The following is a 16,507-nucleotide window of genomic DNA, read 5'->3' as shown; positions in this document are numbered from 1 at the left end:
TTAAAGGCCTTTGCAATGTTGAATTGCGAAGATCTTGCGTTTTCGTAAAAAGGGTGTTTCTGTGGCGGCCTGACAAATTTCGATGTTTCGCCATGGGAATAGAAGGTGTTGTAGCTCAGCCATACAATAGCAGCGTCCCAATTCGTAGGCAACATCCTTCGAAGTGCGTATTTAAAGGCTGACTGCGTCACGGTGACACGACGAAGGCTGTCCCAATTTACAGGCCGGGTCCTACAAAGGATGCATTTGAAGGCTGATTGCATCACAGCGGCATGATGAAGACCGTCCCAATTCACGACGCATCCTCTGACGGCTACATTCGAAGGCCGGTTGCATCAGCACAGCGTGACAAACACTGCCACAATTCGAACGCGTCTTCAAATGCACCCTACGTTTTGCCGGCAAATGAAGGATACAGCAGACAGACTTTTCTTCAAACAAAATAGCGGGTGATGGTTCTGTGGCGGCAGACGAATACACTTATAAAGGTAAGTACTGTGTTTTAATGTACTCAAATAACTAGTGAAACAAATGTTAAAAGTAAGCCGATAAGAAAGTAGATAAGTTTTTCACTTGCATTTCTATTTTAATTTATTTTTAAATTTAGATTTATTTTGTAGTGCTGTCATGCAAGCTAGTCCACAATTGTTTTAGGCAAACTTGATGATCCAAAAATATGATTTCTGGAGTATTTTGTATGCAAGTCTTGCTGTGTCATGTTTTCAAACCAAGATTGCGGCCCTATTTCAATGGTCTTTATTTTTCACTACTTTTAGAACAGTTCTGGAGAAAATGGAGCTGGGAAACTTAATGAAATCAATGAAGATGTTCTGTACATCACTTTTGACATTGACAAGTTATTTGTAAATTTCTGTGCATTGTTTTATTTTTGCATTATAAGTTGAAACTTGTAAATAAAAAAAACGAAAAGAATTAGTTATGGAAATTATTTATTTTTGCAAAGCAAGTTGTAATTTGTAAATGACAGAAATTCTTCTAGATATTTTTGTTTGCCTCTGAATAACATTTGAAAATTAAAAACATACAAATTTAATGTATGCATTACATTAAATGTAAATTTAATGCAAGCATTAAAATCTTAAGTAAAAGTATTATCCTTCATACTGTAATATACTTAACTCTCATTACTCTCATATACTTAACTCTCTTACTTCTCATTTGTGAATACTTAAGGAATGTGTTACACTCCACCACTTTGTTATTTTGGAAATGAAATGAACAAAGCTTTTGCTGGAATATTGAAGGAGAAGTCCACTTCCAAAACAAAGATTCACATATGATGTACTCACCCCCTTGTCATCCAAGATGTTCATGTCTTTCTTCAGTCGTTAAGAAATTGTTTTTTTGAGGAAAACATTTTAGCATTTTTTCTCCATATAATGGACTGATATGGTGCCCCGATTTTGAACTTCCAAAATGCAGTTTAAATGCGGCTTCAAACGATCCCAAATGCAATCATTTCGCTAGATAAGACCCTTCGTCCTCGGCTGGGATCGTTTACAACCACATTTGGGATCGTTTGAAGCCGCATTTAAACTGCATTTTGGAAGTTTAAAATCGGGGCACCATATCAGTCCATTATATGGAGAAAAATCCTGAAATGTTTTCCTCAAAAAACATAATTTCTTTACGACTGAAGAAAGAAAGACATGAACATCTTGGATGACAAGGGGGTGAGTACATTATATGTGAATCTTTGTTTTGCAAGTGGACTTCTCCTTTAACAAATAGTTGCCAAATACAACTGCGTGCGATACCGAAGGCTGCTTCCGAAGGACTCAAACCGGTCCAACCTATGGAGGACTGTTCTTGTTGCCTAGCAACTGCCGTTGATGAGCGACATTAACGTTTTTAAGTGAACTTTTATATTCAAGTGCATAAAACTTGTTGAATTTATTAAAAACCTGTCTCTGTTGGGGGCAGTCATGGCCTAATGGTTAGAGAGTCGAGCTTGTAACCCAAAGGTCACTGGTTCGATTGGAGGTGGGGATTGTGAATGAACAGTGCTCTTTCCACCTTCAATACCATGACTAAAGTGTCCTTGAGCAAGGCACTGAACCCCCATTTGCTACCCGGGCGCTGGAGCAATGGCTGCTCACTGCTCCGGGTGTGTGTTCAGAGTGTGTGTGTGTGTGTGTGTGCACTCGTGATGGGTTAAATGCAGAGGACCAATTTCGAGTATGGGTCACCATACTTGACAATACGTCATGACTTTCTACATGGTCCATAATAGTCAATAATACAACATAAAATCGCATTTTAGTAAGATATAAGTGAACAATTAACCACTTTATATTTTGTATTTTTCATGTCATTACAATATTCAAGTAAGTCTAAACCTAATACTTACTTTTAAAGTACAATTCGGTAATTAAAAGACAAAAACTAACAATTCACGCTATTTTAATTTTCCTTTTTATAAACAAATAGCCTATCATCTATTGCGACTCTCTTCACGCACTGTTACTAAGCAGGAACACCTGGTGGCGCAATTAGGAAATCCTGCGAAGGCTACACTGGGAGCATCCTTCGTAGGCCAAGTCGGCCGCATCCTTCGAAGGATCTGTCCTCCGAAGGCTGCAGTCTTTGAATTGGGACGCATCTAAAGTCCGATCTGCCCCAAACTTCACATTCAATGAGAGTCCTGGCTTGAACACATCTAAAGGCCAGTATTCAGTTATAATCATAGCGCCACCTGCTGGCAACAGGAAATAACTTGTTTAACACTGACTTAAACATGCAATGTCTAATCTGCAACAAACTTCACGTTTGGCAAGACTACTGGCCTGAAGGCACCTACATGCCAATATTCAGTTATAATCATATACCTGTTGGATAGGATACGTTATGCTTTGCACTAACTCAGACATACCATGTTCAGTCTGCACCAAACTTAATGTGTTTTATAAAAGTGCAGGCCTCAAGACAGCTACATGCAAATATTTATATTTAATATTTATAGTCATAGCACCACCACCTGGAAGCAGAAAGTTTGACAAATATAAATGACTTTGACACATTCCTTCTATATTTACCACTTTAAATGCATAATGCCCACCGTTTGCTGTTTTCCTAAAGCCACTGGGTGGTGGTGAGCTCGGGTGCAAGGGCGCTTTCAACGCTGCTTGCAGCTTTATTTTTATTTTGATTCTGATGGCAGCATGAGAGACTTGCAGTAAATTTCAGCATGTAACACTAACCATAACAAGGGTTAGAAGGGTATTTTCTTTTTAGAATTGCAAGTTAACATCTCAAAATGATATTTTTTTTTCCTTTGTACTTTTTAAAAATGTTGTGGCAGAAGTTAGCTTCCATAGAAATATTATTCACACTCATGGTTGTTCAAATTGTGCATAAACATGTCATGACAGGTTTTTATTAATTTTCCAGGAAATCGGGCAGTAGCAGGAGCTGTTCTACAGTCATCAACATCTGGGGACTGGTTTGCTGAAAAGGCCATTGACAGTAATCGTGGTCTCCAGCAGTTGTATACGGGATGCTCCTCAACCAACAATGAGACTAACCCATGGTGGAGGCTGGATCTGCGTGATGTTTACCGCGTTAGTGAAGTGGTCGTCACTAACAGAAATGACTGCTGTGCAGATCGAATAAAAGGAGCTGAGATTCGCATTGGAAACTCTTTGGAGAACAACGGCAACAACAATCCCATGTGAGAAACTTGAAAAGGTTGAAAGAATGTGAGATATTGAGCACGAAGCGGAAGGGTTCATGCAATTGTGGTCTCCTTCATCTGTTCTCTCTGTCTGTAGATGTGCTGTTATTCCTGCTATTCCAGCAGGCGAGTCCTACAGCTACTCATGTGGTGGGATGGAGGGACGTTATGTGAATCTGATCATTCCTGGAAATTGGAAGATTCTCACTCTTTGTGAGGTTGAAGTCTACGGGTATTTGGCAGGTGATTCATTGTTGTAGAGCATTATAATCAATTATGTACATAAATGTATATTTCCTGTAAATTTCATGCCAAACTTAAATGTACTTTGAACAGACAAAACAATTATAATTTTCACAATGTCTGTTTAGTGACAGTAGTTCATGCACAAATGATAAGACTTCATCTCCAGTCGTTGTTGACTAATAACTTCCCTACTGGTACAAGCTTTGTGCATCAAGACCCATCATGACATTTTTTTTTTTCATACCTTTTCAAGCAAATCTGGCAGTAAATGGAGCTGCTGCACAGTCATCAACAACTATGGACTGGATTGCTGAAAAAGCCATTGATCGAGGTCTCCAGCAGTTGTATACGGGATGCTCCTCGACTCTCAGTGAGACTAACCCATGGTGGAGGCTGGATCTGCGTCACATTTACCGAGTTAACAGAGTGGTCATCACCAACAGAAAAGACTGCTGTGCAGAACGAATAAATGGAGCGCAGATTCACATCGGAAACTCTTTGGAGAACAACGGCAACAACAATCCCATGTGAGAAACTTATGATTAAAAGAATGTGAGACACTGAGCCGATATGACAGTATTTTTATGTCCCTCATGTGTTTTTCTGTCTGTAGATGTGCTGTTATTCCTGCTATTCCAGCAGGCGAGTCCTACAGCTACTCATGCGGTGTGATGGAGGGACGTTATGTGAATCTGATCATTCCTGGAGACATGAAGATGCTCACTCTGTGTGAGGTGAAGGTCTATGGAGAAGGTATGACAAAGTCATAATAAATGCAAGATTAAGTGAATTATGTGCACAGTCCAAACAACTTTTGTAATGTTTCAGTGTTAAAGATGTTTTATTTATTTGAATGACTGTATTTGTTTAGGTCCCTGTTTAAAAAGATCATTTGTGAAAATGCTGTTTAACTCTAGCAAGGATTTGAGCGACTCTGCAATAAGAGAAAATGTTCTGAAACAGGTGAGAGTAAAAAACTTCAACCCTTCTTTTTGTAGTCTTAAAGTTTAGATGCATTTGAAATGAAATTGTCTTAAATGTCTTTATAGAGATTTTAAAGGTTGTTATGACTCTTCTTTTCGGAAATTTACATGATTAACTTGTAAAATATACATGTTGCTACATTTCATTGTATATATATTTCTGTTTTGATTTAATTTTGTCCATCTATATGACTCTGTTTATATAGAAATCAAATTTTACTACTTATTATTGCTCCAGTTGCTTTATTAGTAATATAATTACAATTTTTTAATCAGGGTTTATAGTGATATCATAAAGCTTATTTTAAACATTAAGATTTGAATGCATCATAATATTCTGATTTAAATCATTTTAGTATTAAAACGTTATTTTCAGTTAGGATCTGCTCTAGCTGATAGAGGATTCACAGACGTGACGCTGCGTTGGTCTCAAACTCCTAAACGGGTGATTCAGAAGGTGAACGCTGCTAGAGGTGAGTCTGTTCTCACAACTGTACAATAACTTATGAAATAAGGAATGATTATAAAAAACGTGCTGTAATAAAAATGTTTTTATTTACAGGTCATTGTAGTAAGGAAAATTAATACTCTGGAAATCAACAATGCCTTCAGTTCACTACAATTACATTCATTAAGACTAAATACACTGACTTAAATTTCTTCGTGTTTACAATGTAAAGACATTTGAGCAAGCTGTTGCTGCTTTCTTTATGAACTATAAAACATCTTGTGTAATAAATAGTAATACATATAATGAAACTAATTAAATGCCATTCACAATTCACACAACCCACACATGTAATTAAATGTGACAGTTACTGTATATTCATTGTTCACATTTAATTTCTCTTGTAATATCTAAAAAAATTTCCTTTTAGTTGTTTTGATTTCCTGACATTTAATGTTGGCATACCTTTGGAGCTGTAATAAGATGAACAGAATCTCACAGGAATAAAGAGAGAACAACACATGCGTGGTGGAAGAGCAACCGTTTGCTTTATTTGAATTCTAAACTGTTATGGAGCCATAATTATTTGTTGACAGTTGTTGGAGCCATTCAACATAAGTTTTACTTGGCCACTGGGTGCAGAGTATGTGAGCGGAGTGGAGCGGCAACAATTTCCCCTCCGCGCTCCAAGCATTCAAGCAATCGGGTTCCCACTCCCCGCTTAGGGTGACCACCTGTCCCGCTTTGAATTTTTAACCCTTGTTCCGAGCGTCGCATATTGAGAAAATGTCCCGCATTTTCATCAGTCTTTTGGTTTTTACTTATCGTATTAGGAAAACGTCCATGCGTTTTTTTTTTGCCTTTTAAGAAAACGTATTAGTTATTCTTTTTGCGGCGTAGTTTCCGCGCAAAGGGTTTGCCGACGTCACCAAGTGATCTAGCCCCATCGACGGAAATGGTCGAGCGCACACGAAAAAACACGATATTCTCCATTCATTTTAACCAAATGAAAAAAAAAAAAAAAAAAAAAAAAAAAAAAAAAAAAAATCGATGCAGCTTTCAGACACGACTTTCTTCTTATTTAATAGCTAGTTTGAGGAAGTTTCTATGGCGTTATTTTAATGACAAATGTCCAGAGCATATGCGAGAGTGCATCAAAATGGCAAGCATAAATCTCTTCTCTCGCAGGTGGATTCTTTTCACTCTAACACAAAACGGACGCGCTTTCTCTCGCACTCCCAGAAACGTAAATCAGCGCATGTACGTAAACAACGGATGTAAATCAGTATTTACATAGCATAACAGTAGTAAATGTATCTGTCTCACACGTGTCCTGCAAAATCACATCTATGTCCCGCAACAGATGGTCACCCTATCCCCGCTCCACTCCTAGCTCCGAGGAAATTTACGGCTGAAGTATTTCAGTATGTTTTGAAACATAACATAACATATATTACACTGAAATAAAACAAAGTAGAATACTAGGGGAGAAGTTTTGTGGCTTATTGGACCACCAGTGTGCAAACAATGTTCCTACCACATTCCTAACAATTACGTGGTTGTCAGCATTAAAAAGTATCATCTGCTTTTTTCAGTGCAAAATTTTGTTTGTAAAGGATGACAATAAGAGTTCATTTTTGTCAGATATTTTATCTACGGATCGCTGCATTTCCTACAGATTTCTGCTCATTCGAAATCGGGTACAGATGAAGCAGCGCTGTAAGATTACATTTGATTGAATCCATTATTGAGATAGCAACTGCGTGTGTAAATAAGTGTTGTGCCTGTTTAAATCATGCTTTCATCTGAAAATATTCAGTATCTAGAAGGAGCAAATAAATTACTCGAATACTATCCTCCTAAACCTTCCGCTCGTGTATTTTGCTGCCATTATAATCTTCACATTCTTTTTGAGCTCAGTGATCCATATATCAAGCTAGTTGACTATGTTTAACATGCAAGTTAAATATGCAGTTATATTACGGGCCGCTGGCATGAATTGTACTCGTGATGGAGCGGTGGTGGAGCGCTCTTTTAAAAAATCCGCTCCTCGCTCCTTTCAAAATCACACCGCTCCGCTCCTACTCTGCTCCGCTCACATACGCTGGGTGGCAGTGTCACACAATATAACTGTAGCACCGGTGTTTGAGTGAAGTGTAATCAGGAAGCACACAGTTTTTGACCGCACGGCAGAGTAGCGTGCCGAGATGGACTGTGTTCGTATGCTGTGTCTGCAAGGTATGGACTTTAATTGTAAAGATCTGTGAACAAGGAACACCCACAGCAAGTTGTTTTGAGACATTTCGCTGTTGAAGCACAAGACATGTATTTGCATCTATTTCCGCTTGCACGGACTCTGTTTGTACGCGTTCGAAAACTTGATCACTCTTATTATTGTAATGAATGATGATGACTTTGTTTTGTTGGCTTTAGTCCAGCCCATTTGGGTTTGGTTGCAACGCATTCCCCAGCAAGCAATAGTCGTCATTTCAACGTCTAGTTTAACTATAGACCCGATATAGTCCGGCTATTTGTAACCCACTTCTAGACTTGTGAGATATATGATATTTCATCATGTAAGCAAAGTCAACAGCGTTTACAAGGTGTTTGGTTTTATTTCTATATTATATATATATATATATATATATATATATATATATATAATATATTTATATTTATATTTATAGTCTATTCTAGGGCTATGTTTAGACGTCTATTAAATTTTCACTGACAGCCCAATGACAACCTTATTTTAGCCTAGACTTCTAGGCTGTGTTTCAACGGCTAATATACGTTTTTTAGACCAAAAATTGCTTGCTGGGTCCCCTCCCACTGACGGAGGGCAGAGATGATTGAACTCACCTGGACCAGCGGAAATTTAAGAGGCAAGCGAAGAGCGGAATGTGAGTCCTGAGAGAGCTAATGTGACTGGCCTTTGCGCTCAAGGTAAGGGGGGAACGCTTTGTGTTACTCGAAACCGTTAGGGTTTGTCCGGCAACAAAGATAGCTAGGTAGCGCGGATGCGTGGGGTTTAGGTAGATAATTGGGGGGGAGTAGGAGTGCTGGCCGCGCGCTCTATGAGCGTTCGCACGAATCGAATTGAGTAAAAAGGACATGGATAAGTGCGTTCTCCGGCAGCGACGAACTGTGTGATTGCGGAGCGTTGAAATGGACTGAACCGAGCAAAGAGGACTCATTCACATTTGTGATAAGTGTGTGATAAGCGACGAATTGTTTGATGTTTAAATGTACTGAATTGGGTAAAGAGGACTCCTCCGACAACTGTGGCTCACTGACAGTAAAGACGAGCACGGGACTCCGAGCTGATGCGGACTCAGTACGGCTGATCTCTTTCCCGAGAGAGATCTGTTTGAACCTCTTTAGTAAAATTGGAGATTTACTACATTATCAACGGCAGCGGCTTTATGGAAAGCCGTTACACAAAGTCAAAAACTGTGCTTCATTAAATAGTGAGCTGGTAAAACACCGCAGTAAAGATAGTTTGCGGTTTGATATTCGGATTTCTTTTGGCTATAAATACACAACGCGCTGTCATAAACATGCAAATAATCCCGAATGTGGTTCTCCATGATTTGTGAATTCTGGTGATGATGTGCCTTTTGGCCGAAATTTTATTTTATTTTTTCGACTCTTAATTTTATAATGCTTATAGCCCCGAAAGTTGGAAACTTAGCAGACTGAAACCAGTGTCATGTGAACCAGCTTGATCTGTGAATTTTTTCACAGCAAAGCTCTTGTCCGTAACCCCCTTGGTAAGTCCGCTATAGTAAGGAATGTGAAAAATATGCGCTCTTCATGTTTAACGTATTTTGCCATTAAACACGCAGACTGCTCAAATACAAAAACATTGTTTTTAAGTCAAACTCGATTTGTGAAAACTTTCACAATCGCTATTTATTGCGTAACAGTGTTCCTTATGCTCTGCTCTCTTTTTCTTCTATCAGTACTGGTCAGCTGACCCTTCCCTGAGTCACTAACATCACTATTCTGATCTGTGAAAACTTTCACAGTTCAGTACTGGTCAGCTGACCCTTCCCTGAGTCATATTATTCACTATTCTGATCTGTGAAAACTTTCACAGTTCAGTACTGGTCAGCTGACCCTTCCCTGAGTCACTAACATCACTATTCTGATCTGTGAAAACTTTCACAGTTCAGTTCTGGTCAGCTGACCCTTCTGTGGGTCATGTAAATCACTATTCTAATCTGTGAAAATTTTCACAGTTCAGTACTGGTCAGCTGACCCTTCCTTGAGTCATATAAATCACTATTCTGATCTGTGAAAATATTCACAGGTCAGTACTGGTCAGCTGGCCCTTTCCTGAGTCATATTAATCACTATTCTCATCTGTGAAAACTTTCACAGTTCAGTACTGGTCAGCTGACCCTTCTGTGGGTCATGTAAATCACTATTCTAATCTGTGAAAATTTTCACAGGTCAGTACTGGTCAGCTGACCTTTCCCGGAGTCATGTAAATCACTATTCTGATCTGTGAAAACTTTCACAGTTCAGTATTGGTCAGCTGACCCTTTCCTGGGTCACTAACATCACTATTCTGATCTGTGAAAACTTTCACAGTTCAGTACTGGTCAGCTGACCCTTCCCTGAGTCACTAACATCACTATTCTGATCTGTGAAAACTTTCACAGTTCAGTACTGGTCAGCTGACCCTTCCCTGAGTCACTAAAATCACTATTCTGATCTGTGAAAACTTTCACAGTTCAGTACTGGTCAGCTGACCATTTCCTGATTCATGTACATCACTATTCTGACCCAAATTGAACTGTGAATTTTTTCACAGATTAAAATAGTGATGTTACTGACTCACGGAATGTTCAGCTGACCAGTACTGACCTGTGAAAATGTTCACAGATCAGAACAGTGATGTTAGTGACTCACAGAAGGGTCAGCTGACCAGTACTGAACTGTGAACATTTTCACAGATCAGAATAGTGATGTTAGTGATTTAGGGAAGGGCCAGCTGACCAGTACTGACCTGTGAACATTTTCACAGATCAGAATAGTGATGTTAGTGACCCAGGAAAGGGTCAGTGATACTGAACTGTGAAAGTTTTCACAGATCAGAATAGTGATTTACATGACCCACAGAAGGGTCAGCTGACCAGTACTGAACTGTGAAAGTTTTCACAGATCAGAATAGTGATGTTAGTGACCCAGGAAAGAGTCAGCTGACCAATACTGACCTGTGAAAGTTTTCACAGATCAGAATAGTGATTAATATGACTCAGGAAAGGGCCAGCTGACCAGTACTGACCTGTGAATATTTTCACAGATCAGAATAGTGATGTTAGTGACTCACAGAAGGGTCAGCTGACCAGTACTGAACTGTGAACATTTTCACAGATCAGAATAGTGATGTTAGTGATTTAGGGAAGGGCCAGCTGACCAGTACTGACCTGTGAACATTTTCACAGATCAGAATAGTGATGTTAGTGACCCAGGAAAGGGTCAGCTGACCAATACTGAACTGTGAAAGTTTTCACAGATCAGAATAGTGATTTACATGACCCACAGAAGGGTCAGCTGACCAGTACTGAACTGTGAAAGTTTTCACAGATCAGAATAGTGATGTTAGTGACTCAGGGAAGGGTCAGCTGACCAGTACTGAATTGTGAAAGTTTTCACAGATCAGAATAGTGAATAATATGACTCAGGGAAGGGTCAGCTGACCAGTACTGATAGAAGAAAAAGAGAGCAGAGCATAAGGAACACTGTTACGCAATAAATAGCGATTGTGAAAGTTTTCACAAATCGAGTTTGACTTAAAAACAATGTTTTTGTATTTGAGCAGTCTGCGTGTTTAATGGCAAAATACGTTAAACATGAAGAGCGCATATTTTTCACATTCCTTACTATAGCGGACTTACCAAGGGGGTTACGGACAAGAGCTTTGCTGTGAAAAAATTCACAGATCAAGCTGGTTCACATGACACTGGTTTCAGTCTGCTAAGTTTCCAACTTTCGGGGCTATAAGCATTATAAAATTAAGAGTCGAAAAAATAAAATAAAATTTCGGCCAAAAGGCACATCATCACCAGAATTCACAAATCATGGAGAACCACATTCGGGATTATTTGCATGTTTATGACAGCGCGTTGTGTATTTATAGCCAAAAGAAATCCGAATATCAAACCGCAAACTATCTTTACTGCGGTGCTTCACCTGGCTTCTCTAAACGCGGATTCGTTCCGTGGACGCTGGATTTCGTAATAGATATGTGACTAATCGTGGATTCACTTCATTGTTCCAGTTTGGAGTGTATGCTGCTGCTGGGATCTCGTTTGATTCATTGCTGGATTAAAGTCAACGCGTTTGTTTCGACGGACAGAAGGCTTCTCGTTTCTGCACATGAGGACATCGTTTCGTCAAGACGACTCTGGACTCTTTGGATTCGACTCAGTGGTTTCGTTTGGATTATATTGCTTCTGGTTTGCCGCATTGTTGGATTTACGCTGCGCGCTCGTCTCTTCAGGCCAGAAAAACTCGACAATAGGTACGTTTGTTGCAACATCATTATCACAATGGCCATATGAAATTGTGTGCACAATCATGGTCAAGCATAAATCCAGTGCATTGGTTGCTAAAGATCGACTGACTTTGCTTATGTGCGTTAATTCTGTTTGTTCATAACTGTTTCAAAAAAAGAAATTGAATTCTGAAGGAGTTACTGTGACGAATCAAGGTTTGCCTAGCTTTGAAAACGAGTCTGAAAGAGAGAAACACCAGTTAAATTGGCAGCTAAAGCTTTGGTAGAAAAACTTGACACCCTGCAAAAGATAAAGTCAAAGTTAAACAAGGCTCAGAAACTAAAAGAAACAATTAACAGGTTAATATGTGAAGCAGGGGCGGATCTACCACGGGGTGGCAACTGCCACCCTAAGAAAAAGCTCTGCCACCCCAGAATTATCACAGCATAAAATATAAATGTAAGCAGTGTTTCATGTGCTACTTTTCAGCAGCGGCGATGACAGTTTAAGGCAAAATAATGGCAAAAAACGTCTTTCAACAGTTCATCATATAGTTGCACGCGCACGCAGCGCGCCCAAATCTGACGAAACAATAACGTGAAATCAATAAGAAGATGCCGATCACGGAAACTGATAGCATAGTTGGGTAAGAATCTAGTCGTATTGCAGTTTTCTCGAGTATAAATTCCTGTGTTTATTCGTTCAGCTCTCTCCGTTGTTAGGGTGCATTGATGTTGTTAGGATCTGATTGGTGTGTCATCAGTTTTGCTAATGTTTAACTCATTGTTAAAGTTTTTGAGATATGCGTCTTTGTTTTGAGAACTGAATTAATGGTTCGGGAAAATGGGCCAACTAAAATAAGTTACACATGCAGTACATTTACAGTATACAGTACCAGTACATCAGATTATGGAAATTTCATTACTCTGGATGTACATTTAATTGTTGCGCAGTTTCAAACGTGTGACTGTCTATTATTATTATTATTATTATTATTATTATTATTATTATTATTTTATTTTTTTTAACAGTATGTGTACTGCATTTTTGTACTGTAACTGAGAAATGACTGCCTAGAGATATAGCTTGTATAGTGTCAGGAGACCAAGAAACTACTATAGTACTGTATACTGTAATGAAATTTGCCAAAATGTACAAAAAAAATGTGCATTTATTTATTTATTTATTTATTTATTGACTGTATTGTGGCATACCAAGTTCATATATGATTCTTTGTTATTTGAACTTTTCTAGTGCCTTTTATCTACTGCAAGATTACTTTACTTGGAAAATCATTTCCCCCCCAAAAGTTAATTGCTGATTTATACATCTGTATCTGTTTTTTGTTAGTGTTATTGATCTCATGAGTGTTCACTGGCAGAAAAGTCATCTGTGTATTTGAATTGTGTGCTTTTAAGAACACCTGTGATAACTAGATTGAGAAAGTGTGAAAGACAAATGTATGCTGGCTTGTCTTAAAGTCTTGTTTAAAAACATAAATAGTTTGGTCAGATGTTCTAGATGTTTGCTAAAGGGTTGCTAGGATATTTTGGGTGGTTGCTAGGCTCTTGCAATGCAGTTGCTGTGGTGTTGCTAGAGTATATGGTTGATGGTGTGTTCTGGGTGATTACAGACATTTCCACCTCTGTTAATAATAGAAAATCAAACATTGTTTTCAAAACTGATCCAGTTTCAGTGCTTTGATATTATTGTATTTCTTTAGGAAATATTTCTTGTTAGGAAATTCAAACGTTTTTGTTGCTCTTAAACTTGCACTAAAACGTGATTTATGCCATCTAAGTAGCCTATGTAATTTTAATAGAACTTCATGTCTTCTTTAGTGATACAAGCTCAGATACAAGCTCAAATATTTATAATTTGTTGAAGCTTTTTATGTTGTGTAGTGATTTGGTTACATGATGGATATTGAAATGTTTTTTATTTTATTTTTTAAACCGTATAAATCAGGGGTGTCAAACTCAGTTCCTGGAGGGCCACAGCCCTGCAGAGTTTTGTTCCAACCTTGCTCCAACACACATACTATGCAGTTTTCAATTAAGCTTGAAGGACTTGATTAGTTGGATCAGGTGTGTTTAATTAGGGTTGCATGTAAACTCTGCAGGGCTGCGGCCCTCCAGAACCGGAGTTTGACATCCCTGGTATAGATGATTACCTAATGGTAATGCAATATTTGTGAACACAGCTGTGTATGTCAGACTATAAATCATTTAATAAATCATATAATACATTTAGCTTTTGCGGACCCTCTGACACTTTGAGAACCGCTGGTATACACACAAGAAAGCCATATCTAGGCTTTGCCCCAGTACGGGTTGTGTCCAGCTATTCATGAGTCAGGTTGTTTGATGAGAAAAAGATAAAATGTAGTTGCAATAAACCCATTAAGAATCCGTGCAACTGCAGCAGTGGAGTTTGATCTTGGGCTGACCAATCAGCAGAAAGTGGCGTTTAATTCCCGCCCACGCGTAGAAATGGAATATTTGGAATGGAAAATTTTTCTACCCCTGAACAAAAAATTAAGCTAAATTCTTGTTTTGTTTTTTTTGAGGGAAAATAAAATGGGGGGGATAAAAATTTCCTAATTTTTCTACTTTAAATATTTAAAAAAAAAAAGAGCGAATGATGCACATTCACCCTGACACTGATCACATCTGATTCTCTCTCACCTTGCATGTATTTACACGTTTTCCAGCAGGTGGCAGCACGTACTCTTCCATGTGATAATATGGAGGATCTGCACAGTTGGTGGTGAGGAAAAATACATAAATGAATGCCAAACCAAACGGTGTTTTTACTGATGTATTTGTTTAAATAACTCTATGAAAACGTTGGGATGTGCTCCGTGTAATTATAATAGTAAGTAATGGCAACCCTGCACTGTAAAAAAACAAAAAACACATTTTTTTTAGTCAGCTTAAAATAATTTGTTACCCTGCTGCTTTAGTCAACTCAAATAGGTTCATTCAACTTGAAATGTTAAGTTGTACTAAGTAACAACTGAGATATTTGTGTCTGTTAAACTTAAAAGCTGGGTAAGTAACCCAGCTGCCTTAATTTTAAGTTGAATCAACTCAAATATCCAAGTTGTCACTTTGTATAACTTAATATTTCAAGTTGAATTTTTTTCGAGTTGACTGAACTTCACATTTTAAGGCAGATGGGTAACAAATTATTTTAAGTTGACTCAACAAATTGTTTTTTACAGCGTGTGTGGTTTCGAGCGATATATGTCTGCGCATGTGCATTATGGGGGCAGATGTCCTGTGAGTGTGCGTGGTGGCAAGGAACAGTGTTGGGCAAGTTACTCTGAAAAAGTAATTAAATTACTGATTACTCCTTTTAAAAGTAATCAAATTACTGTTCTGATTACTTTATTTCAAAAGTAATTAGTTACATTACTAGTTACATTACTTTTTATGTACATCCACGAAATTTACATGAAATAGTAAGTTTGTGTGTTGCCTAACATCTCAGCATAAACGCTCCCGATAAAATATTTGTTATTAAAGTATCAACATTCACAAACCACTGTTATTTTTACTAAAAGCAATAGGCTGCTGCATGCGTGGTTGCAAAATGCACGGCATTTCGAGCGGTGAGTGGATTCTCTGATTGTCCACTGCATTCCAGAAATCAGCATTGTTTAACGCGCGGGAAGGCAGGGACTCATGTGAAGACAATGGAAGTTGATGCGTTGCTCTCCGCACCCGGTACATTCTCAAGAAGTTTTAATGTGCCGTGCTGCACCTTTCAGGTGTTTTAAAATGGATATAGAGTTTTTCACGGTTAAAAAGGTTTTCTTCCCCTCTGACAACGCCCAATAATGTTCTTTACTTTGACAGAATTAAACTCAAAATAATGATTGTCTTTCCAGCTACAGAACGCGTACTTTCCTCTCCCCATGCTGACTTTGTTTTCATTGGTAGAATCTGCCTCACAGGCGCTTTCCAGTCAAAGTAGGTCTCAGGTAGAGGACGTCGCGTGTGCTAGTCAACACCCTTTTTACAATCCAGATGATAAAACAGATTATGTCGGCAATGATGTAATGCAGTGGTAGCATGCTTGTAACTGTACTCTAATTACTCATTTGGAAATTATAACACGTTAAATTACTCTGTTACTAAAAAAAGAATCAAATTACAGTAACGCGTTACAAAGTAATGCGTTACAGCCCAACACTGGCAAGGAACGTATGGACGGAGCGGAGTATGAAAGTTGAGAAGAAAAGTTAGTGCATGCACACGTGAATTTCAATTTCTCCTTGAAGACTGAGTTCTTTTCTTCTTCGTAACTGTTCCTCTTGATTCTCTAGTTCATGTTTCTTCTTCAACAATTTTTGTCGGGCCCTTAATGCAGCCAACTCAGCCTCTGGTTTGAGACATACAGAAGAAATTGACGACACCCCAGATCTTCTTTCAACAACTGAACTTTGATTTTTGGATGATCTGCTCCCCACATTTGGTACACTGTCATTGGGTTTGATGTCATCTTGTAAATGATCTGACATAATGGATGAAGCATGGACTGTGACTTGAGGAATAGTAAACTCTTCCTGTGTTTCACCAGCATCAGACTGAACAGGAACACTGTTCTCCAATGATTCTTC

At 38.5% G+C, this 16,507-nt stretch overlaps 1 protein-coding gene across 1 annotated transcript in view; it reads left to right on the top strand.

Moving 5' to 3' along the window:
- LOC127167598 (uncharacterized) overlaps positions 1–16,507 on the top strand; it is a 31,325-nt gene that overhangs the window by 3,307 nt on the left and 11,511 nt on the right. The window contains exons 6-12 of the mRNA XM_051113723.1: positions 3,412–3,691; positions 3,792–3,937; positions 4,194–4,467; positions 4,554–4,693; positions 4,812–4,903; positions 5,300–5,396; positions 11,697–11,906. Coding sequence (XP_050969680.1) covers positions 3,412–3,691; positions 3,792–3,937; positions 4,194–4,467; positions 4,554–4,693; positions 4,812–4,903; positions 5,300–5,396; positions 11,697–11,906 — 1,239 coding nt within the window. The remainder of the gene's footprint in view (positions 1–3,411; positions 3,692–3,791; positions 3,938–4,193; positions 4,468–4,553; positions 4,694–4,811; positions 4,904–5,299; positions 5,397–11,696; positions 11,907–16,507) is intronic.

The sequence above is a fragment of the Labeo rohita genome, chromosome 7 (assembly GCF_022985175.1).
Source record: "Labeo rohita strain BAU-BD-2019 chromosome 7, IGBB_LRoh.1.0, whole genome shotgun sequence".
NCBI lineage: Eukaryota > Metazoa > Chordata > Actinopteri > Cypriniformes > Cyprinidae > Labeo > Labeo rohita.
This window is presented reverse-complemented; position numbering and strand designations above follow the sequence as displayed.